We start from the raw sequence: 26265 nt of genomic DNA, 5'->3' as shown, positions 1-26265 counted from the left end.
GCGCAGGTCATATTTTGGGTTGGTGTATGACTTAACTTATTATAATTTATTTACTGTACACACTGAAAGCAATTGGGCAACTTTAGGCACTACAGCATATCTTCTGGTATGAGAATAGTTAACCTCATCATAAAAGTAAGATTACAAGCACTTCTATTACCCCTTCCTCCATATTGACCCCAATTAGTAGGGCCCTATCACACTGGGCCCAGTTGATAAATCAGGCCATCCAGAGAAGTATATAGAGTACAGGGCGCCCTATAGCAAATATAAAATCCAAGGCCCCCCTTGAGGAGCTGATGGATACCAACACACTCTTAAATATTCTCAAAATAAAGTCCTGGTTCCCCAATGTCTTTTTCATGTTTCTCATTTTCCACTTTATTGTTTATGGAGACCACATTGCTCTTCAAGTTCTCACCTCCCATAAAAATTGAGACTTCTCTGGGCAGTTCTGTCTGCAAAGTAGCTTCTCTCATGTATGGGTTGTAAGACTCCATATTGCAGTATGGTGGTCTCCTCAAAGCACTTTACTACTAAAGCAATAGTAATACAGACTGGATAATTCTGTCCATCTAAGAGTTGAACAAATTCAATACTAGACATCATAAAGTATATACACATTATTTATTTCATGTATAGTGTTCTGCTCAGCAATGCATAGACTGATATATATTAATACCCAATAGTTCTTTCTGAGCACCAGTATTACATAGTAGTCAAGTGTGCATAGTATTTCAATTTACAGACATAATAGGAGTCATTAGAAGTAATCAGGCTATAAGCACATCCTGAATTTATCAGCATATAACAGATGTAATAAACTTCACAGCTATACTGAATATGAGGTTTGATACTGGACACAAGACAGTATGTGTCTCCAACTACTAGTCTGTGGGTGTGGGATGGTAACTATGGCAAATCTCCTTCATGGTGTGTCTTAAAATCCTTCATAAGAGGAGCAGTGGTACGAGTCACACTTAACCCAAAGGACCCCCTGTCACACACAAAGACCCTTAGAATTATATATGGCACTTCGTAAGTAGAGGCCCTATTAAAAAAAAAACTGTAGTCTTTTATGTGCCAGATATTAGGATGTGCTAATGGGCCCCTATGTCGTAGGACCCCTTGTGCATCTGCCTAGGTTGCACACATGGTGTATCTGCCCCGGTTCAGCCCACTTCACCTTGAGGACCGTTGACTTACAACATACTGCTGACAACGGATCAGGCTCTTTATTAATTACTTACATTCTTTTCATTAACCACAGAAACCCTGTGATAATATTGAAGCAAACACGTATACAAATATATATATATTTAAGCAATAAGGCATAATGGTGACCTGCTGCTTATGTTCCATTCAGTGAGGAAAGCAGAATATATCAACATTAAGTTTCTAGTGTGGATTATGTAACAACAGACATATAGCTTAGATCATGACCAACTCATCCCAACCCATTCACATGACCAACCCGTCCCTCTTCAATCAAGTTGTGTTCAAAATGGCCGCTCTTAATATTACAGAGGGAATGGCTTACATACGACATATATTTAAGCACTGGTCAGTATCGGACTGGCCCACCAGAGGACTGGAGGCCCCCAGCTTTAGAACCTGCACAAACACTGACTGACATGTTATTTCTCACTGGTTCTTCATTTGTGAGCCCCTAGGATCATTTTCTCTGAAGGGTCTCAGATACCCCAGTCCAACACTGAGCCTACTATTCATCTAATAGAGATGTGTGTGGTTCCAGATACATGTATTGTCCACTTGTGGTCCAGGAATTCATCACCATAGGCCAAAGTTTGTGTGGTAGACTTTGGTTCTTCTATGAGGTGTTTTACCCAGGTTTTGCTATAATAGGCCTCTTTCTCATATCTTTAACTATATGTGTTTCCTTTCATTCACATGAGGAGCTTCTAAACAGGGTAAGTAACTTGGATATATTGAAGCAGACATTGTGCTTGTAGAATAATTTGCTTAGGTTAGTATCATCTGATGGAGAATGTTCCTGTGAAGGACATTGAGTTTGTGACTGTGCAATAGGTCTGGGTTAAGGCCAATAATTTTGAAGCTTAAGAACCTTTATTCAGCAGAACCCTTCTGTCGCCTCTTGGATGGTGGGACTAGGTGTCTGGGCAACTCAGGAGGGAGCCCATGCCCATCCAGTTTGACTTCAATCAAATGACTTGCTAAAGCAAACTCTTCATCATCCAGCATGCCATCACGATCAACATCCGAAAGTTTCCATATCTTGCCTAGGACAGAGTTGGGTAACTTGGTTGTTATCATCCAGTTCTTTGCCTTTGTGCCAGTTAATTTGCCATCAGTTGGAGCTAAGTTGAAGAAGATCTCATCATATTTCGGCTTGTCTTTGGTAACCACCCACTCTTCATCCTCAATGCCTTCTAAGATGCCATCGGTGGAGCCTTCAACAAAAGGACCGTTGTGTGTTCCATCAAAGGCTCCTCCTTGTACAATATTATCAGTGGTGTCCAGGTCTTCCTGACGCAGGAGGGGCATCAGTTTGGCAATGTCGACCGTCAGCATCTCATCAAGAATGTCAATCATATTCAACTTTAAGGAATGAAACTTGGTGAAGTCATGAATCATGAGCTGTTCCTGTAGGATTTAAGGAGAAGTAAGAAAAAAAATTAATTTAAAGACAGATGACAAATATTCTTATGAGAAAGCAGAGGAATAAGGGCCCTATTCCACCGGACGATTATCGTTTGCATAATCATTAACGATCTCAAACGACCGCTATTGCGAAAGACCTGAAAACGTTCACTCATTTCCATGGAACGATAATCGTAACTTCTGATCGTAATTGCGATCGTTTTTCTTCGCTATTGCGTTCGTATTTATTGCAAACGACCGAACAATGTCTTATTCAATGCGAACGATTTGCGAACGAGCAACGATAAAAATAGGTCCAGGTCTTATAAGGCGATCAACAATTTCTCGTTCGGTCGTTAATCGTTAACTACATTTCAACCGAAAGATTATCGTTTAGATTTGAACGATTTAACGATAATCTGAACAATAATCGTCCGGTGGAATAGGGCCCTAAGTGGTCCTAATTTCTATTTTTTGTGTTTTTGTGTACGGTGACATTTTTCAAAAAACCATACTATGAATCGGTGCAAATTTCATCTAGATAGTAATTGCTGAGAACTGCCAAATAGTGATTGTGTGATTCTCATACATGGTACAAATTCCATTGGCATTCCAGGCCATTACTAAACCTGAATTAGAGATATTGGAGAGATAGCTACCTGCATCTTGGCACAGTCAGGGAAATCTCCAGGAGAAATATGATGTTCTAGTTGGATCTTGGCATAAATAACAGGCAACTCATGAATCAGCTGCTTCTTCTTGTTTCCTTTCCTGAAGACAGCTGGCATCTCCTTCTTTAAGTAGCTGATGATGTAAGCGTGAACCTAAAAAAGTAAGAAATTTTAGCATTATCTATCGACCATGTCAAACTTAACAGTATACCACTTGAAGGGATACTCTGTTTTAAAGAATTTATGGCGAATCCCAGAATGTAACTGCCCTCTCGGCTCTTTCAATAATGCTACAGACTTTAATGGCACCACGTCTTCATTGATTATAAAGAGGAAAATGGTCGCTGACATAGAACAGCTTAAGTCAGAGAATTTGTCATATTTGACGACAAGAATAATACAAACATGGAAAAATTACGTGGGCCATGGGATAACCTTATAGACTCAATTACACGTCAATGGGGTTAATTGGGCAGTGACTGGATCAAACATGTGATGGAACTGGAACACGATAATTTTTTACTGTCTGTTCCTATAACAAGACAGAAAACAGAATTGACAGAAGTGAACAGTGCCTAGGGAAGGGCATAAGACTCAAGTTCTCCTAGTAGGACAGTATCCCATTGGTAGACTGCCAACTTATTATCTATTTATGGCATATCTGAAGCTATGGAAGACTCATTGCAAAACTTAAGTCCTACATGCTTGTCTAAGTTCATGCTAGATAGGAGGTACCTTAAACATTGACATGAACTTTCTGAACAGAAGGATGGCATGACCTTTTCCTATTTTACTTACCAATATGGCGATGATTAAGAAGGACATTTGATCTGGGGCCACTTTTCTCCATGGACCCACTGTATGACTGCACAAGCTGGCCTACAAGCTCATAGGTGTGGCAGACAAAGCTCTGTTACATTCTACTTTATTGGTCATTTGTAAGTCATATGAAAAACTCATTACTAAGATTTGCATCCTCCTCCCTCATACATGATCCCTGTTTATTGTCTTCACTTTTTGTTATGGCAAGACATTGCTTTTGGAACAGTTAAGGGAAGGCACAAATGGTGCGTCTGACACTTGTGGTGTCTCTGCTCCGTCCACGTCACAGTCTTTCTACCAGCATCCTGCTCTCTTCCTGCTAAGGAAGCAGAGAGAATTCTTCAGAGTTGGCAGGGAAAAGCAGGGACCACAACATCAATAGAGAGAATGGTAGGAAGACAAAGCGGGCGGGAGCGTGAGACATCTAACACTTCAAGGGGAACAGGATGACAGAAAAGCTTTCAGCTTCCTTTGGGACTGACACCATTAATGACACCGACTCGCTTATCTATTTCAGATGAGACAGGAACCATTGGATATGAGATAAGATACAACCTGCCCCAGTCATTGCCCTTTCTGTGTCTGCAAATTCACAGCTTTATATTGCAGATATCTAGTTTACTGCGGATCGGCTGTTTCTAGACCAACATGGAATTTTTTTATTTTTTTTTAATTTATGATACTGTAACATACAGACGGAGAAGATTGATTGGGGCGTGTGCTAACTACTTCTATCAAAGATTTGGGGCCCAGTTTTGTCCATTAGTAATGGGTCCATTGTGCAGATCCCGTGGCCCTGTCAGTGTTGGCAACTACATATTACCATTCTAGTGGTGCATTGTGAATTTACTTTACAGATTTAGGTTGATATTTATCATGTGGACTATAAGTGGTCCCTGTCAATTCTTGGCCCATCAACAGAGATGAGCAAACCCAAGCGTGCAGCATTTGATTACCAGTGGCTGAAAAAGTTGGATGCAACTAGGACGTCCTGGAAAACATGGATACAGTCCATGACTGTATCCTATGGCTGTACCCATGTTTTCTAGGCAGCCTTAGGGCAGCATTCAACTTTTTTAGCCACCGGTAATCAAATGCTGCACACTTGGGTTTAAACAAACCCAAACGTGCTTGAGGTTCTCTCGTCTCTAGCCATGAAAAATACCCAGTTGGCAACCGTGACTAAATTCATTCCATGACTTTTGCTTCTTTTTTTTACCCTTTTTTTCCTAGTGAGGATTAAAACTATAAGAGAAACAGATTGCTGATCCCAGGGAGACCAGCCAAAACGACAACACTGCCGGCTGCTAATGAAAGTGCTCAGTGCAGTGAAGTCCGAGGTGCATTGCCCCCTGGGAAACATGAATATGCAAAAGAAGAGCCCGTGGAGCCTCATCAAGGAGCCTCAAAACACAGGACTAGCCAGATATCCCTCCGGGAAGGACCCAGCCAAGGGGGGGCTCCTGTAAAGATACCACCAAAACCACCATATTAAGTGGCCCTATAAGTCAATGTAATGACAAGGGAAAAACCAAGGCCAGGTTCCATCCACATACAGCTGTTTCAGGGTGTTGCTCCTCATCAGTGTGGAGCCTAGTAGAGCCATAAGAGAAACAGATCGCTGATCTCAGGGAGACCAGCCAAAACGACAACACTGCCGGCTGCTAATGAAAGCGGTCAGTGCAGTGAAGTCCTAGGTGCATTGCCCCCTGGGAAACATGAATATGCAAAAGAAGAGCCCGTGGAGCCTCATCAAGGAGTCTCAAAACACAAAACTAGCCAGATATGGGCCCTATTCCACAGCAACGATAATCGGCCGGATCGGCCCCATTTGGCCCGATTCGGGCGATTATCGCTCTGTGAAATAAAGAGAACGATCAGCCGATGATCGTGTCATCGGCTGATCGTTCATTTAGGGCCAGACCTAAAAATCATTATTCCCCCACCGCGGATCGCTACGGCTGAATAGCGGTGCGCGGCAGGCGACCAACGATTTGACAAGCACCATACATTACCTGTCCAGGCTTCTTCTCCGCGCTGTCTTCATCCCTGGGTCCCACGCGCTCTATCTTCAGAATGGCCGGTCAGTTGACTGAGCGCTCAGCCAATCACAAGCCGGGACCGCCGCGAGTGTGGCCTGTCAGCTGACTGGTCATTCTGAAGATAGAGCGCGCGGAGAAGAAACCTGGACAGGTAATGTATGATGCTGCAGCCCTCGCTCAACGATCATCGGGCCGTGTAATAGGCCCAGTAAACGAGTGGCGATCTAGCAGATCGCCGCTCGTTTACATAGTTGATCGGGCCCTCCTCGGCCCGTGGAATAGGACCCTATCCCTCCGGGAAGGACCCAGCCAAGGATTAAAACTAGATGGCAAGCCAGATAACAGGTGAGGGTGGGACAACTTTTGGTCTCCTAAACAAAGTGGCACCTGTACTGCTATGATGGTGGCCCTGCCACTGATACAATAGAGATAGTTCTATGTCTATGGGCATCTTCAGGATACTTCAGTCGAATGATCCTGGGATTCTGTGAAGAAATGATAACCATCTACAATCTATGGTGGCTGTATTGCTTCCTTAGGAAGATATCTGGGATATCTGTCTGCATCCCTACTCCTGTTTACATAGCCATACAATTACATTTTCAGATGATACAGTCATGTTGATGGAAAGTTACTGTTCTCATCTAACCATCAAGTGAAGAGAAACCTTGAGATCTGAATTATTACCAGACCTTGTCCTGAAGAACAACCACAAGAGGACCATAAATTCTGCCTCCTTTCCTACACTTTGTGTCATGCACCTTCTTGTAGTCCCTTGACCTGCACAATACTCTAAACAAAAGCTACGAAGACCAAAATAACTGGACTAAATATTGTACATCCTGAAGTCATGAACTCATAGTTGGAGCCATCCAACAACCCATCATTCACCCATTGAAGGTAACATTAGGATACCAATGAATCCCAAGTAGGAGACTTAGAAAAATGTGAAAGGCCATTACTTCAAGACTCCTAAAGTAAACAGTTTACTAGAGGTGGAACCATTTTAAGAATATCATGTTTCCTGCCCATAAAACTTTTTTTTGCAGTTCATTAGCTGTTCAAGGCTACTGTAGTGCTAAACTGGAGCTAAGAGTTAACTAAGGGTCCTATTGCACCGCCTGATCATTTTAGTAAACAAGCACCGATCTGCTAGATTGGCGCTCGTTTACTGGACCTATTAGGCAGCCCGATAATCGGGCAGTAAGGGCTGCATGGACATCGTTAGTGATGTCCATGCACCCCTTGCCCAAACACCTGATCCCTTACCTTTCCCTGCTCCCGGTCTTCTCTCCTGTGCTCTGCAGCTTCCCGATTCTGGCGGCAGCAGCGCCTGAGCGGCATGTCAGCTGATAGCACCCAACGATTTTAGGTCCAAACCTAAACCAACCATCAGCCGATGATTGATTCATTGGCTGATCGGTGTCTCTATTACACGGAGTGATTATTGCTTCGTGCAATAGGGCCCTAAGGCTCTGACAATGTTGATGACTATATAAGACCATTATACTGGAGTATGATGAAATTACTTGACAGACTGGGGGCCAACATTGAAGCCCATTAAGTTTTTGGGTCAGAGTTGGAACACTTCTCTAGTTGGGCCCCATCAACAATGCCCAGCTGTCAAGCCCACTCTATTCCTGCCTTGAGCTCAGAGCAGATGAAGGTTTACGTACTGTAATTTTTTTTAACTAGAATATGTTATGTTTGACTTGAGCGATCGTCATTTGCTCTGAGCCTTACAATATACTTTTTGCAGTTCCTTTAAGTGATTAGGAATGCATTACCTCATCTTGGTGCATACAGAGATGGAGTGCTCCCACCAGGCCGGTCCTACCCGCACAAAACGGTTTCACAGATGTTCATGCACCAAGATTTTATACACCTCCCTCCCTTGGTGAGGAAATCCCATACACTGCTCTCATTAACAGGACAAAGCAGGGGGACACGGTGAGAAGGTGACAGGAAGAGATAAGGAGGTCCTAATGTTTCCAGGCAGTCTCTGGAGCCATCAGCCAGCTTCCCAATGTCATCATACAGGCACGTACCTACTGTATGCCTTCCCCCCTAGCAAGGACAAATCCCCCAAATTGTTGTTTTTTTGGTCAAATGTTCCAACTCTGAAGGATCTTGTGTAACAATTTTCAAGATGTACAAGCAAAAAAGAAGACAGAGAAGGAGATTGTCACGGCAAGAGAACAGAGAAACTGGACATAGACTGTACTCATCTAGTTAGAGACATGAGAAAGTAGATGGTGGATGATGTATGACAAAATCTCCAAGCATGCATCCCAGGCAGAATCATAACAGTCTTCCAGAAAGTCCAACTACAGCCTTTAAACTATGGTCAAACCCTTGTAAGATGAGCTGTCTACGATCATGTGTTAAGCCCCTATTACATAGGGCGATGTGGAGAGCAAGTGAGATCCAACCTGTCAGGTCGGCGCTTGCTTACTCCTCCTTTCCCCACCTGCAGGCGGTGCTATTACACGCGCCAACAGCGAGCAAAGAGGAGAGGGTAAGAGCTGGGGGGATGGCGTGGGGGCTGTCCAGGCGATTGTCAAATTTGCCTGCCCCACCAGCCTTTATTGATGGATCTTGAGAGAGAGATGTGTCAATCAAGGCTGGTGTCAATCAAGGCTCAATCAAGGAGAGAGAGATGTGTCACTCAAGGCTGGTGGGGCAGGGAGAACTGCACGGGACTGCCTCAATAAGATTGGGCATTATAAATGTAATGACAAGTTCCCTTTAAGTAAATGCATATGTATGTAAGCATCAATGTCAGGGATGGACATGAATGCATTCTCTGAGCCATGAAGGATTTAGATCTAAGTGTGTTGATATAACTAGGACAATGTGGGAACTGGTGGAGGACACATACAAAACTGAACAATCAATGGCACCAGAAGTCCCAGGGTACTATCTAAAGGTCCTACTGGTTGTTACTATTGAAATAAGTAATGATAAGGGTAAGAAACTATCTGGAGTAATGAGTGGCATAGCTGGGGATACTGGTGAGTATTTACCCCAAGTGCTTGATGCCATTGAGGGCAACCACAACCTATTCTACCTTGACCAAGATGCTTAGATACAAGACTAGGGTAGAGGACTAAAAATTTTCCTCCAGCAAAGCCTAATAGTGATTATTATAAATAGAGGGAATTAGGAACCATGGTAAGGAAGAAACAATTCTGCATATTTGCCTCAAGATTTCCATTGTGTTTAGCTGCCAGTCTTACTATAATAAACCTCATTGTTTTCTCCCTTTCCTGATCCTGCTGGTTTTTCCATGGTGTGTTCCTCCTCACCTCAGCCTTTCCATTCTTTTACCTCTCTAGTTTTCCCTCTCGGTATATTCTCCGCTCTCTCTCTCCCTCACTCCCGCTCTCGCTCCCTCGGTGAGTAAACTCACAGGAATGTGCTGGCTTTGGGTCATAACACCATTTTCCCAGCCTGGATGCCAGAGCCAGAAAGAGAAGCAAATGAACTCATCTACTGTAAGAACAGGCCCTGACCAGCCATGTACAATCCCTGCACCCTCTCCTCCATACCCAAATATAGATTATTCTACATACGCCCGGGAGGAATATTGCCTTTTATGAAGGATTGCCAGGACGAATGGCGCGTTTACACAGAGAGATTTATCTGACAGATTTTTTAAGCCAAAGCCAGGAATGGATTTGAAAAGAGGAGAAATCTCAGTCTTTCTTTTATGACCTGTTTCTGGTTTATAGTCTGTTCCTGGCTTTGGCTTTAAAGATCTGTCAGATAAATCTCTCTATGTAAATGCGTCTCTCACATAAGATTGGACACTCAGGATGAATGTAACATTAATTAAACATTAATCAGGTAATGCTATGATCCCTAATGATAGAGAAAAATCTCTAAGGTATAAGAAAACAGGACGGGTCCGAGATGCACTTTACGACTGATCTACACTGTGGCCAAGAGATCAGGATCCTGAATGCAAACTCCACCTCTATTAACTCTGAATTCCCTAATAGGGTATATGAAAATTGGTTTTATACAGTGGGCAAATCCTATAAAGAGGACCTGGCAGCTCTCTAACATTATGCACAAAAAATAAATAATAAATAATAATTTTATTTTCTTAAAACTTTGGTTAGGTACAGTTCCTCTATATTTTCTCTTGTTACTGTCACGTAAAAAAAAAAAAAAAAAACTTTTGTTATGTCCTAGAGACATGTTAAACGTTGGTCGGGTCTAGGCATTCAGACCCCTACAGATCGTTATATATAGCAAGGAGAAATGCTCGGCTGAGAGCTTCTCTCCCTGGCTCGCTTTGCTCTGTGTCTCATCACAGGAAACAGACTTAGGGCCCTATTCCACGGAGCGATTATCATTCGCAAAATCGCTAGATCATTCGTAATTGAACGATAATCATTTTGTGTAATAGCAGACAACAATTAAACGGCCAACGAGAAATTGTTGGTCGTTTGATAGAATTTGGACCTATTTTAATCGTTGTTCGGTCATTCGTAGTAGTGCCGAACACAGTAGCAACGACTGCAAGAACGATCATAAGTAACGATCATCGTTCCATTTAGTTGGGTGAACGATTTCTCCTTCCTTCTTCCTTACTTCTCCTGCCTATATGTAACAGTCAGTAGGGGGTCTGCATACCCAGAACAAGACCAATCAAAACTTTTTAGATGTCTCTAGGACATTTTAAAGGTTTTTTTAAGTGTCAGAGCCCATTTAAATAAATAAAAAAGCTACACACATTTTATTTTATGGGAATTACACATATTTATATATACACTAGTAACATATATAGCTATTCCACTTGTCATTTGCTAATCCATATTATAATCAAGTTTGGTGGATTGCAGTGCAGAGTGCGGTAAGCTTTGATCTATATAGATTGGTAATCAATGGTGAGCAGCTTTATTGATTTGGGGTGTATATTTCCTTTCTTTCATCTAAAATGTCAAAGTACAGATGTGTCACATAGCTAATAATGGATTTGCATCATGTTCTCCATTAGCAAAAAAAAAAAAAAAAAGTGTTTATCCATATTGCAGGATGGTGGTCGGAAGTATGGATATGGTCATGCGGTTGTGCATCCGGAAGGCCTGATGAGGTATGGCATGTATGTATGTGCTGTTACACCCCATGCCTTGGTTTCACAATTACTCTATACAATGACGATGGTTAAGTAGTATAAACTAGTATACCCAACTTAGAAGTATTGGCTGTGTACCTAGAGCACTCCGACAAAACTAGTGCACAATCAGTCTTGGCTTGGCCAAATGTGTATGTATTCTGAATGGGGTAAGATGCTGCCAGACACCTCTAGTGGTCATTTATCTCCTAAAAACAATTGGGCCTGTTCACTTCTAATGTCCAATCCTTTTTTTCGCCCAACGAATGCCATAAGTGGAAAGTTGGGAGGATCCCATAAATGTTAGGTGGTCAGCCTGTCCCGCCGGCCCAACCAACATTAATCTAATGTGTACAGCCAACTTTACACCTTCTGCAAGACTTAATATAGTATTTGGCTTAGATAGCAGGCCACCCCCATAGCCACACTCCCGGACATCTGTATTAGAAGCCCGACATCCTCAGTGCAATTCCATGCTGAGTGATTGTGTGACATCGATAGCTGGACACACGCTGGGTGTTTATGTTCCTAAATAACCTCACAATGAGGGGTCTATGTATTCACTTCCCATTCCAAACACAGAGCTCTGTTACATTGTCCCTATGGTTGTGTCATGCATAGGAGCACAAACTAGCCCTTTGACCTTTCTGATATACAGTATGTGCCTTTATTTAGGTAGGGGGGGCATGCTGCCATCTTCTGCAGATGTTCCAAAAGTTCCAATAGGATTTGCACATTAGGTGACCTTTATAAAAACATTGTAGAAAATAACACAATGTTATCTTGATGGAAAGTTGTTCGTCTATGGCAAGGATGGGGAACCTTTGGCCCTCCAGCTGTTGCAAAACTACAATTCACATTATGTCCGGACGGTCAAAGCTTTGGCCTTGCCTGTCCAGACGTGATGGGAATTTTAGTTTTGCAACAGCTTAAGGGCCGAAGGTTCCCCTTCCCTGCTGTACACTGATACAATGACATATGAACATGTGAGGTCTGACAACCCATCAGTGGTAGCGGGAACATTGGACGAGGGTGAAATTTAAACAACAACATCAAATATGTCAGAAAAATAAGAAAATAATTAGTGAAATATTTAATAAAATTATAGCCATGTCTTACCCTAACCAACCGTGCTCTTTTAACCAGGTCATTGAGCTTGCGCAGAGCGGAGTTCCTGGGCAGGTTCTGGATGTCTTGGAACAAGTCGTGCTCCTCCTGTTCAAACAAGCGTCTGTTGTCGGGAATCATTAAGGGCTCAGACCAGAAGGATCCAATGTAGACCCGCAAAACTTCAGGTGTATTGAACACTTTGCCCAAGGACCACATCAGGGCACCATATACACGCATCAACTGCTGGGTTTCCACCATGTCGGCCTTATTCAGGACAACACGGATCTTATCCTCATTACCCTTTAGAGCTCTAATGGCCTCAGAAAACTCATCTGAAATCTCCAACTTGTGGGCATCAAAAAGAAGAATAATGCGATCAACTCGCTCAGCAAACCACTGCAGGACAGATGGAAAGTCATAACCTAGGAACAAACAAAATAGTCTTATTAGTTACACAGGAAGTATATAAAAAAGTTATAGCTGATAAGATTCAGGAGGAAATAAATAAAGGGGTACTCCATCTCATAAAGTGATGGGGAAGCTGACTTGAACCAGACTAAAGTAAATGGAGCCTTAATAACTGAGTACAGGTGACTCTTATACCACAGCCACTGGACCATGTGTGCTCAACACAGAGAATCAGTAGCCTCCAATCTCTAATGATCACTTTTATTTTAGAGCAACGCGTTTTGGCTCTGTCTGTTGCTTGCACAACCCTTCAAGGTAAGTGCTTCTATGTAGGCATGGTTTTTGTATATTGAAATTATTGGTAAAATACTAGATCTGAAAGTACCACTAGGACATGCCATCACTTTGTAATGAGTGAGGGACCCCCACCAATCCTGAAAATGAAGGGGCAACAGAAACGATTCAGCAATGTGGCCTTTTGCCAGTCTTGGAGGACTGTCTTGTTATTTCAAACGTTATTGTTTGTTCCCTTCTAGGTGTATGCATATCTTCTTCAGATTGCCCTATAGATGTGTCATTCATAGCTGCATTTACATTCTTTAGACTTCCTAGCTAACATCTCCTTATATTCCCTGCTTCTCCAGTGTCTATATAGACCTCATGGACAGTGTTGAGTGAACTTGCCAAACTGTTCGGCTTCGGCAACGTTCACTGAACCCAAATGCTTGACATTTGACTCCTAGCAGCTGGAGAAGTTGGATGCCATAAGCCATATCTATGTTTTCCTGGCAGCCCTAGGGCGGCATCCGACTTCTCCTGCTACTGGGCATAGATAATAATGTAATGCTCTAATAGTTTTATTCTGTGAATTGTGGACTATACACCAAATCCTACAGCCGGCAGGGAGAGGAGGGAAATTGATTACAAGTACTAACTTACCTCTCCCTGTGCCCATGGTGAGCGGCGGGACCCCCGCCGGGCTCCAGGGTCTCCGGAGCTCACACGTCATAACCCTGCTGATGGACTGGTCGCTCAGCCAGTCAATGACTGGGGCGGGATGCATAACTCAGGGAAAAATGCCTTCCAGTGGGGTTCCCACTGCCGCTTATTGCGGGCATGGGGAGAGGTAAGTTAGCACTTTCCCCCTGCCCCTGTTTGCTGCTAGCTTTTATAATCAGCCAAACTTCTCCTTTAAAATTGCAGCCTTCCCGCTGCCGTATTCACATGTTTATTCACAGATTTTCATCGAATATCTCATTGACGTTTGAAGGGATTTGTGCAGGGAGCTGAACTGCACAGACTAAGGAAAGACATAAACAATTTATATATAACCGGACTCCACATCATTTAGTAAGAGATGAGGGCAGAGAACGGCCAGAAAAGGTTTATTTTATTGTAATCGCACTTGGGTCAATTTGCAACGTTTCTCTTCCATTTCCAAGATTCTTTATGAGGTTAAACAGGTGCAAGTTTTATACTTGTAATCCTGGTACATTCTTCTCTGATGTCTGTTACTTATCTGACACCTGTGGAAAGCAATGTGAAGGGTGCGGGGGAGTGTAATCATTCCAAGGCGCCATGTTTTAACTATTACCAGTTTGGTGGACATTAACCAGGACTGAAAGAGGTAACTGCAAGGATCAAGGAGCCTATTACATAATGCTGAGCCCCCCACACTATTTATTGAAACACTATGGGGAGATTGGTGTAAAGTAGAATTGTCTTAGTTGTCCCTAGCAACCAATCAGCTTCTACCTTTTATTTTCCAAATAATCTGTGAGGAATGAAAGGTGGAATCTGATTGGTTGCTAGGGGCAACTAAGACAATTCTACTTTACACAAGTTTGATAAATCTCCCCCATTGTGAATCTGCAGCTGCATCCCCTTCTTATCCCCATCTTCTAATTTTGCAGGAAGCCTGAAGACAGGTGAAGACCTTTATAAATTATGAAAAAAATTGTCTTTACTTGTCATGTCAGATTTTATTTAATATCTATCTAGAATGTTTAGATTATTCAGCAATTTCCATGATACAATATGTTGTCTACACTACACAGTTGCTACACAACTTATAGCAGTACAGGGACATAGTCTATAGCAGTAATGACAAATCTCGGGTCTCCAGCTGTTACAAAACTACAATTCCTATCATACCTGTCAATGTCCTATCTATGACTGTTCAGGCATGATGGTACTTTTAGTTTTGCAACAGCTGGAGCGCCAAGGTTTGCCATGCCTTATCTCAGTGATTTTCAACCTTTTTTGAGCCGCGGCACACTTTTTATACTTAAAAAATCCCGGGGCACACCACCAACCAAAATGCCACAAAATGACACTAAAACAGTACATATTATACATATACTGTAGTTAATAATATAAATTCTAAATGTATTTATACTCACTCAGTGTGAAACCTGGGCCTCTTTTCTTCTCCCCCCTGTGTTTCTCTCCTGTGCTTCTCTCCACCATACTTCTCCCCCCTACTTCTCTCCTGTGCTTCTCTCCACCATACTTCTCCCCCCTGCTTCTCTCCTCTGCTTCTCTCCACCATGCTTCTCTCCTGCGCTTCTCTCCCCCATGCTTCTCTCCTGTGCTTCTCTCCACCATACTTCTCCCCCCTGCTTCTCTTCTGTGCTTCTCTCCCCCATGTTTCTCTCCACCATACTTCTCCCCCCTGCTTCTCTCCTGTGCTTCTCTCCCCCATGCTTCTCTCCTGTGCTTCTCTCCACCATACTTCTCCCCCCTGCTTCTCTCCTTGCTTCTCTCCACCATACTTCTCCCCCTGCTTCTCTCCTGTGCTTCTCTCCCCCATGCTTCTCTCCCGTGCTTCTCTCCACCATACTTCTCCCCCCTGCTTCTCTCCTGTGCTTCTCTCCCCCATGCTTCTCTCCTGTGCTTCTCTCCACCATACTTCTCCCCCCTGCTTCTCTCCTTGCTTCTCTCCACCATACTTCTCCCCCTGCTTCTCTCCTGTGCTTCTCTCCCCCATGCTTCTCTCCTGTGCTTCTCTCCATCATAATTCTCTCCCCCCTGCTTCTCTCCACCAAACTTCTCTCCCCCCTGCTTCTCTCCGCTGTTTCTCTCCCCCATCCCCAGGTTTCTCTCCCCCCCTTCCTCCTCACCTCCTCCGAGATGGTCGCCGCTGCTGTCCGCCTCACCTACTGGCCGCCCGTAGGGCCCGGACGTGCTCCTCCAATCAGCGGAGACCGGGAGCGTGGTGCGCACCACGCAACCGCCCACATTATAATCCGCCACTGATCGCTGCGCATTGCCAGGGAACAAAACACAGGGGCACCATAGTTTGGGGAACTTTCCCCGCGGCACACCCGACCATGGGCACACTGGTTGAAAATCACTGCCTTATCTAATGCTGCATTTACACAGAAAAATTATCGTTCGAATTTTCGCAATAACGATCACACTTAAGCGATAAACGGCTCGTGTAAACACAGCGAATGATCAAGCGACATGACAGAAAAGCGTTCATTTTGATCTTTCAACATCGTCGTTGGTCGTTCGCTAAAAATTCGCAGATCGCTTCGTGTAAACAGTCTTTCAACGATTCACCCTATGTGTGAGATGGGCTTAAGCGATCTTAAAACGATCACAATAACAAATTCTCCAAACGATATATCGTTCCGCCTAAACTCTGTTCGTTATAAAAAACACATTGTTACTTTAAAATCGTAAATCGTTCTATTGGGCGAATTATCGTTCCGTGTAAATGCAGCATATAGTGTATTCATTGATGAACTGATAACTCTATAAGGCAGTGCTGCCAAACTGGCAGCTCAGGGTAACAGGTGGCTCTTGTGCATCTTATGTTCTCATATGGTGTAGTTGAGGTCCCCAAGATGAAGAGGCAAGTAACTATAGGGAGTGCAGAGGTAGCCATACACTTAGGGCCGTGTTACATGGAGCATTATTGGCTGAACAGGCCGCTATTGCTCTGTGTAATAGGACCAGCAAGTAGAAGATTGAGAGCATGCATTGAGATTGAGGCCCTGGTAGCTGAGCGGACCCAAGGGCCTCTCTGCCATACAACAATGTAACAAAGCCGTGTTTCCATGCAGTACACTGAGTACTCAGCACAACCAAAAAAGTGCATGACACCTACAATCCCCACAATATGTTGACATAACCACCATTTGTGTAAAGTACAGACTAGGCCCTCATTAGCTATGATGCATGTACTATTATGTGTCCAGCACCTTCCTTCCCTTCTGATACGGTTGTCAATGATCTGGCCGGGGATGTCTGTAAACTCTGTACCCTCTGGCAGGGAGAGATAAGAGCCATGCTCATTGTTAGCGGTATAGAGATTGTACTCCTCAGATGGGATATGATTTCATTATGTTCTCCACTGCCAGCAAGAAGTTTCCCTCCTCCCCGTCTACTGGATCTCAGCTGCCCCCCTCCCCCCTCACCAGGATTCAAACTTTCCAGCAAACCCATGGAACCAAGAGCCTTTTTTGGAGATGTAAAACTGGGAGGGAGCAGAGCCCAAGGGAGACGGGAGGGCTGAGATCTTGGAAAGAGATGATTCTGTGTAGCTTAAGTGACGGCCACAAACTTGTCCTACTACCCTAACAGCTATGTAGGGAATTAACTCATCAGTCACTGGTATAAGTGTGTTGCTTCTTTGAGGCTATGGTACTGTACAGCTGGAGTCACATGATGCAGATTATGCGTACGTAAATCATACTATTAGTTGCAACTTTCTGCAAAAATTTGGCACTTAAAGGGGTATAGGGGCCAGAATACCTTTTTAAGGCTGTTAAACCCATTTACTTGTATCTGAACAACACTGTGATTGTGCCATAGAAGGAGAGTTGTTCCTGATCTGCTATCCTGCTATTACCACCAAGTTGCTGATCTGTTGCACCATCCTCATCTCTGCCAATGTCTCTGCTATCTGCCACTGGGGCTGTCTAGCCTCCCTAGCTAGCTATTAGCTATACCAGGACCACTTTTGGGGTAGCAACCTGGTATCCTCTAACACTAGAAGTCCAGCACTCCACATCCTGGAGGGAGTTAAAGGGTTAAAACCTAGAGGATACTTAACATCCCCATACACCTCATACTGTTTAAGTGCATAAGGGTCTCCCAAGACTCCACTGACAGATGATATTGGTGGAGATAGGGGTAAGTGCGATGAACCCTTTGTTCTCTAAGGAATAAGCTGGTGCCTGAGCTGTCTGACTGCAGCTCACCTCTCCACCTCCATAGAAAACACAGGAATGTTCAGCCATGCCAAACGTTCATGTGTGTAGGGAGAATGGGAAAGATATCTGTCGGATGATCGATTGCTTAGTCGACAGGTATTAAAGTAGTATGGGCACCGTTTGACTCCACCACTCCCAGTTTGGCCCTAAGTTAAACCAGTAACACAGTGGATCCACATTCATCATGACATTACACTGTCAGATTTGTTTTGCAGGCAAACAACACTCAAGGAATCTAAGAGGACCTTACATGTCCACACATTACTCTTACATTCATTTAAATAGGATCCATGTAACCCTTCCTTTCCCATGTGGTAGCACTGTCAGCTGATTACTAGGGATCCCAGGGAGGGAGAGGAGAGCCTATTTATATGTTTAGGCTAGGTTCTCACATTTTATTTTTGCTCAGTATTTTGCAACCAAAAACCAGGGGTGGATTGAAAACACAGAAAGACAAAATGGCAAATAATTGCTGTTATTTTAAAAGAACGGACATTATTTGCCAATAGATGGCGGCAATCCACTCAATTTATATATCACAGCATGTTCTTAGGGCTGTATTACACAGAACGATTAAGAGGAGAAAGCGAGCTCCGACCTGTCAGGGAGGACCGCCGACCTGTCAGCTGCAGGAAAGGCGGCCTGGACATTCTTTACATTGTCCGGCTGCCCATTGAAGAGATTACACGCAGCGACAGGCAGCAGACCCTCGCTGCACTGATCGTTGTCATTCAACATGTTGATAGTCGCCTTTTAACATGACCTATTAAGCCAAACGATTATTTGCCGGAATGGCCGGTAGTCGATCAAGTACGTCCGATAATCGTTTGGTGTAATAGGGCCCTTAGTATCGTGCCTAGTGCTAGGACAAAACTGTCTCAAAGTGCAGAATAAAGAAAGATGACGTGATAAATCAGAGGGCAGAAGCCTTTAGTATGTTGTTTCGGAATACAGTAGGAGTATTACATATATTAATGTTAGATTTCTCTTCCAGCCATTGCCCCCCTTACCGGGAACACCTCTATTTGTGCTGCTCCTAAGCAACATTCCAAAACATAGAATGGGAGGGCTACCCCGGTGAGGGGGAGCGGGGTAGACACAGGGCTTCCCCAGACTTGTTATCAACACCCCCTCTGTATACACCCACGCACAGATATGTGCACATACAAGGCACAAGTGGAGTCTATTAGGGATTGCCAGGAAAGGAATTTCACATGGAATGTACATTTAGCTGACATGGAAAAAAAAATCCTTCTTTTTCCTTCAAACGTTCCACTCAGGGAGATCCCTCGTCTTTACCTTATAATATGGAAACAGTTAACCAGCGGCCGACGCAGCGAGGTCCAACAATGAACATTACACAGAGCCGCGATTCATGTCTAACACAACACTGCGAAACATAGCAACAGAGGGCCCGACAGCTGGGAAAGAAGGAATATTCCGGGACTATCTGAAAATGCCGCCCTATGTACAGAGTATACCAGCGCCAAGACAACCTCTTATGTATTATTACAGTGCCAAACTAGACTCCTGTTATCTATCAGTGTCACGAAACCCTCCCCAATTACAGTACAGGCTTATAGTTTCAGTCTGTCCTCCTTATACATGTTAGACTACAAACAGAGCAGTGCCAAGGTAATCCATAATGTATATTATAATATACAATGTCAGGCCTAGTGACAAGCCAACCTCCTATAATCTAATAGTGCCAGCCCACCTTGTATTTACTGTAAAAAAAAGTGTGTAACAGTACCAGGCTATGCTCTAAGGGTACGTTTACACTGAGTAAATCAGGCATAATTCTGCGGCGGAGCTCCTCATGTAAATTCTTTGAGCGGAAAGCGGAGGTGCGTGAGCCATCCCATTGACACAGTGAGGCAGGCTGGATTCCAAGGCTGGGAGCTTCGCCGTGGAATTCCGCCTGTTTTACTCAGTGTGAACGGGCCACAATAGGGCTAGGCTGCCCTCATATATGACTACCCTCAGTGTAGAACAGCTAGAGCATTCTATATTCTTAAAGGTAGGGTGTGTCCATGCATATGGAGCCTATTGATTTCTTAAGGGGCCTATACAGTTTCAAATTATACATTTCTGCTTACTCCCACATACAAAAGAGACATTAACTGTTGGAAGAGCCCCATACACCTTATACTGTTGGATAAACCCATCACCGGTGGCTGGTTGGGCCGACTTAAGTATAAGGTGTAAGGGAAACTTAAATATGCAGTGTTCTTACCAATAAATCATTTTTAAATCAGCAGGGGAGGTGATATACTACATGTTTGATATATACTTGATTTATTTTTTTTCCTTTTTTCTATATGAAATACAATGCTTTACATTTGGCCACTAGGTGTCTCACTTACTGGAAACCTGCAGTCGAGGCTCCATCACTAAGGCTATTAGGTCTTTAGTAACAGCAAAAAAAAGACCAAATGCAGGAAGTGATGTCAGTTACCCAGTAAAGATGAATGCTGATTGGCCAGAAGCCTTGCAGTGCTGCAGATGGGTAAACTGACTGATAAAAAGGCCGTCCACCGGCTCAGAGTGGAATAGACAAGCAGCACAATGGGCATGGCTGAAGCAACAAAATTAAAGTAAAAATAAAAATGCAGACAGCATACATAATGCAAGCATTTCCTATATATTTGCTTTTTATTATGTCATGACAGGTACTTTTTAAGGCTGCCACTGAGGTAACACCCTGCAATCTGCCTATTGTCGGGCGACCATTCTAACTAAAAATTGTGTATTTTTTAAATTGTGTTTTTATCAACACTTTTTTACTTCCTTTTTAACTCTCTCCTCCCCTAATAGGGGAGGACAGGGCACCAAACTTCATTACATACAACATAAATAACACGAACAACAAAAGAAACAATTATCAAGAGGAGTAGGAAAAAAATGTTTATTGGGAGGGTTAAATGGCTGGGACCAGAGTTATCTCTTATCCTAGAGACATACAAGCTGGAGCCAGTTGTAATACACAGCTAGCAACCACCTGCAAATGTCAGGAAGAGGTTAATTGCCGAATTAATTATATAGGGACAGCTTTCGCCTTTGGGCAAAATTTGGAAACCCTGTTATGCCCAGTTCCCTGTACATCAGTAGTTTCCAACCTGCAGCACTCCAGCACTCCGGTTCATTGACTGCCTTGGTACCTCCCATATTATAACATTGCTTTATATCTGCTTACACTGACACCTGATTTACAGCTATGTAGGATATTTATCCCCTATGATATCCCTAGGGCATGGCTGGTTTGTAGGCTCCCATTACTTGGTGTTTATATGCTGGAGCCAGGAGGCAGAGAGCCAGGAGTAGAGCTGTAGCCGCTCCTAGAGAGAAGGGATATTTCCATAAACAATAGCAGATTATGTTTAGATCAGTTAATGGTTGCAGATTCCTGCTGCCCTCTGCCCTTCCCTTCTCCAAGCACACAGGATGGGACATCCTGCACTACGTCTGAACCAGCTCAGTGGACAATCTTCCCAAAACTTACCTATTTCCTAGTCATAGGCTGCAAATATAGTATCAATTAATAAACATCTATAGATTAATTTGGGGGAAGGTACCAACTAGAGTTACCAATGGGTCCATCCACAATTTCATCCCCTATTGGAGATCAGCATAGCGTATAAGGGAAGATGCTAAGCTTTGGATATATATAGTGTACATCCTGTTTTATCTGTTAACAAAGAGTAAAGCTCCTATTACACAGGATGATGAGAGGGAGCAAGCGAGCTCCTTGTACCCCACGTACTGCTGGCGCTATTACACGTGGTGGCAGTGAGCAGGTAAGAGCCAGGGGAGCTGCGGGGGTCTGCCCAGGTGATCACTAGATTGTCCAGGCAGCCCATGGACGATTGCTGCCTATTTCCCGGAGCAGTGGCAGCTGAACGTTAATCGTTGAACATGTTGAAAGACAACAATCAGTCGACCTCGTGCGTGTCGGCTGATGGTTGTCTTCTATTACACAAGACAATTTTTGGCTGTAACGGCCAATATCGGCCAAATATGGACGATAATAGGGTCTTAGGGGCCATATTAAACAGGGCCAGTAATAGGGCCAGTGATCAGCCAACAAACAAACCTACACTCATCTCTGAGCCTATTGGGTCAGTATGACCAGTCAAAATGTCATTACTCACCAGCCGCACATATCCACACATACTATAATAGGGATATACGGCTGACGACTGATGGCAGCAGGGGGTCACATGAACAATCCAGCAATCATTCGTGCAGTCCTCCCTGCACTGTGCTTTGCAGTAGGCTCTATAAGGCCCTTATACAGAGATTTCCCTGCTGTGCATACTTGAGAGCCAATAATGACTCCATATTGGTGGCAGAAGCAAGACTATGGCTCTCTAGCTATTAAAAATCCCAGCATGCTAGGATGACCTGTAGCATGTTGATATTTGTAGTTTTGCAACAGCTGAGGAGCCCTGCAATGGCGATCACTATACAGCAATACAAAATCCACTACCATAATGAAGATGAGCTTTGTGCGCTCCTTACTGGCACACATTATGACTCCTTCCACCAGCTAAGATTCATGATATCTCATTGCTATGTCACACTGACATTTTGGAAGACCTCCTAAAATTCAGAAAACCACTTCAATTTTTTCTTTCTTTCATTTTCTCCAAAAATTCTGTATTTGGAGGTGAAGTGAGATTGGGGAGGAAACGGTTTCAGCATTGTTATGCAGCTTCTCAGCTTAGTGCCCAATCATAGAAGATTGTCAGCAGAAAAAGACCACTGGGTCCATCTAGTCTGCCCTTTTAGTATTTCCTTTCTTATTATCTTAGGATACATATATGTTTATCCCAGGTAGGTTTACATTAATCTAATAGTCATTGGCACAAGGCTAAAGTAATGGGAGGATTCACTTCAGGGTTGGATCAGCGCTCAGGTGAGACTTGAGAAGTGGCTTTGAAGTCCTTTGTTGGCTTTCATGGCCACAATAAAAGAAAGAACATCAAATATTTATCGGACTAAGGGTACTATTACAGAGGTCGATGGCAGCCTGATCAATACTGTTAACGAGCACCTATCTGCTAGATTAGTGCTCGTTTACTGATCCTATTATACAGCCCGCTAATCATTTAGCAAGGACTGCACGGACATCGTTAGCGATGTCTGTGCAGCCTTTGCCTAAACAATTTTTTTATTGCCTATCTATGTTCCCGGTCTCCTCCTCTGCTTTGCTTCCTCGCCGCGCTGCAGCTTCAGAGCAGCCTGTCAGAGCTGACAGGCCGCTCAGCCAGTCACTGCCAATCACAGCTGAGACAGGCCGCTCTGAAACTGCAGCGCGTGGGACCGGGGAGGAAGCAGAACGCAGGAGGAGACTGTTTGTTGAATCGTCAGCCGCCAGCCACGCATCACTAATACACATAGCGATGCTCGGTTGGCGGCTGATGATTTTAGGTCTGGGCCTAAAGAAACGATCAGCCGATGATCGTTTCCTCGGCTGAATTTGTCTCTATTACACTGAGCGATAATTGGCCAAATCGGGCCAGATTCATCTGATTATCGCTCTGTGTAATAGGGCCCTAACTGTATGAGTTAGCATAGTATAGTTATATATTATATTATTATGCATCATATTCCACGTATTAGATCCACCAAAGAGTGACTGTGGTCTAGTGATGAAGTTTTGTGCATACTGTGTTGGGTATAACACTCACCTCTGCTCACTCGCTGCTTGGCCCCAGACAAGATGCCCGGAGTGTCTATTAGGCTGATGCTTTCCAAGACTTTGTTGGGCAGATGGGCACACATGAACCTGGCCGAAAGGAGAACAATGACCGGTTAATGGAAATACAAACCATGGTAAAATAATAATAAAAAAAACTTAAAAGGCTAGGCCCACATGTAGTTCAGGAACAGGTCCTAGACACAAAAAAGTATTGGCTGTCCAGGCATGATGGAAACTGTGGAGAGCCATGAATTTGACACCCCTGGTTTAAGGGAAAGAGCAGAGAGAGACTGGTGTATATGCTGGTGTATATGCTACTTGACCAAGTGACCAAATAAAGTTGCATTGGGCCTTCAAAATGGCTGACAGTACTGGTAACTTCCTGTGCCGGGTCACTGAAGAACAGCTCCATTGAAGTGAACGGGGCTTAGCTGCAATATGTCCTCTGTTATTTCATACACCCTGAAGATATGCCAATGAAATTACATAAGAAGTTGATGTTTATAAACCACTTTGGCTCCATTGGTGAGTAAGGAAGCCATTCCCATCAAACATAAACAGTGACATGCTAATAATATTCAAGATCCTGTCATCTAGGAAATGTCAAGGAGTTGCTGGACGGGGCCGGGATGTTCCTCCCAAAGTTCACTATGAGCTCTTTATTACTGTTTACGTGTCAGACAATGTGTCCCCTGCAGGTATTCTCTAATTGTAGCATAAACATAAGGAAAATAGTATGCAATAGTCAGGATTTGGCAGCCATGTTTTTTTTTCCTATGAAATGCAAAAGTTAAAGGTTCTGGTGGTGCACATTGATATGAGGATCTCCACCCCTTGGATTGGATAGAAAAACATGGCCACTAATTTCTAGTATATAGTGAGTGACACCGCTGAATCTTTACAGTTGTGGGGATCGAAATGAGTCCCCCAGTTGCAGCAGTGATGGTTGCTAGGCAACTGTCTATCCTTATCCATTCTAAAAGGGATATTCCAACCCTAGATTGATGGCCCATCACTTTATGATTGGTTGGGGACTAACCTCTAGGACCCACCTCTCCTAAAGGGGCCCCAGCCATCCACTCTGCATCCACACAGCCCATTTAAGCATCCTACACTATAAGGTGGCTGGAAGCGACACTAAGAAGAGAATATATAAAAAGGCATGCAGTACTAAATTACTGCTGTGGTCTCTCCTTGCTCAGGATCAGTCTGACCCCAACCAAACATAAAATGATAGCATATCCAAACAACAGGCTAAAGATTATATAACCTGGGAATCATTTACTAAAGGGATTTAGAACAGTACAGAAACATTCGCCCCCCCCCCCCCCCCCCTTATTTTCTTTCTTTCTTTCTTTTTTTAACAGGAACCCCACCATATTTGTCCATGGGTTGCATCTGTGGCTCAACTTTATTGAAGAGAACGGGACTGCAATACCACACATTACCTGTGGACAGATGTGGCGCTGTTCTTGAAACAAAGCATCCATATTTTTCTAACCTAGTACAACCATCATTGAAGCTACAGCAAAATCACATTCCTATTGGATTCTCCCAGCAACTTTCCCAATTTCTCCTAGCCACATAGAATGTTATAACCTTATTACCACTATACAGTTCCTAAAATCTAGATATATTAGGGAATTGTTTACATAACAAAACTTATAGTTATCTAAGGTCAGGTCAATGTTTACTCTCACCCATTGCAGGTGTTTATATCTTATGCACTGACCTGTTCAGAAAAGTGTTCCCGAAAGGGTTGAGCTTGCGGAAGGGTTTATTGGGGTCTACCATCAGTGCATTCCCCGGGATGACCCCCTCGGTTTCTCCATGCATAACGGCAATAAAGGAGTCGGTGGTGGGCTCAGGTCCAATGCGACTCCCTGGGATGTCCTGCTCAAGGAGATACTTAATGAAGGTGGTCTTCCCAGTGGAGTATTGCCCCATGACCAATACCATGGGCTTGTTGTCAAAGTCAGCATCTTCCAGAGCTGGAGAATGGAAGTCATGGAACCTGTAGTAATCTTCTACAGGTTTCAACTTCTTCTTATACAGGTCCTTAAGACCCTCAGTGACCGTATGGATGACTTCTGGGTTCTTCTTGTTCTTCTCATTCTTCTTCATCCAGCTGAACATTTTCACAGTTTTTTTTTTTTTTTACAAAGTTTTTTTTTTTTTTTCTTTACTTCACCTGTGGGGGTTTTGAGGTTAATATGAGGAATCTTTGGTTTCTTTCTATATAGTCGAGTCCTTCCGTATTTCTAACTTTGCCTCCTTCAAATCTGCCTCCTTCTCTCGTCTTGAGATGTCAGTCTGAAGCTAAACCTAAAGTCTATCCCCCAAAAAAATGTAACCACAGGACTGGAAAAAAAAAAGGCAGGCAGGAACAGGGTGTGTGCGAAGGAGGCAGGAGGGAATAGTAGGGTGGGGATTTCAGGACCACCTTTATGTTTCCACAGAGAGTGTTAATAGGTCAGCTATAGAGGGGGAGCTCCTTACTATTCCAAACCCCCCGAGTTAAGATGATGCCAAAAAC

General features: G+C 43.6%; 1 protein-coding gene across 1 annotated transcript; it reads right to left on the bottom strand.

The window, feature by feature from the left end:
* Window positions 1-608: 608 nt before the first annotated feature.
* On the bottom strand, window positions 609-26265 carry EHD2 (EH domain containing 2). The gene is made up of 5 exons (XM_069943362.1): window positions 25462-26265; window positions 23719-23816; window positions 12402-12814; window positions 3282-3446; window positions 609-2625 (listed from the first exon to the last, which is right to left on the bottom strand). The coding sequence occupies exons 1-5, from the start codon at window positions 25863-25865 to the stop codon at window positions 2089-2091; spliced, it is 1617 nt and encodes a 538-aa protein (XP_069799463.1). The 5' UTR covers window positions 25866-26265; the 3' UTR covers window positions 609-2088.

Source organism: Dendropsophus ebraccatus, chromosome 10 (assembly GCF_027789765.1).
Source record: "Dendropsophus ebraccatus isolate aDenEbr1 chromosome 10, aDenEbr1.pat, whole genome shotgun sequence".
Classification (NCBI taxonomy): domain Eukaryota; kingdom Metazoa; phylum Chordata; class Amphibia; order Anura; family Hylidae; genus Dendropsophus; species Dendropsophus ebraccatus.
The sequence above is the reverse complement of the archived record's forward strand: the minus strand, read 5'-3'. Positions and strand labels throughout refer to the sequence as shown.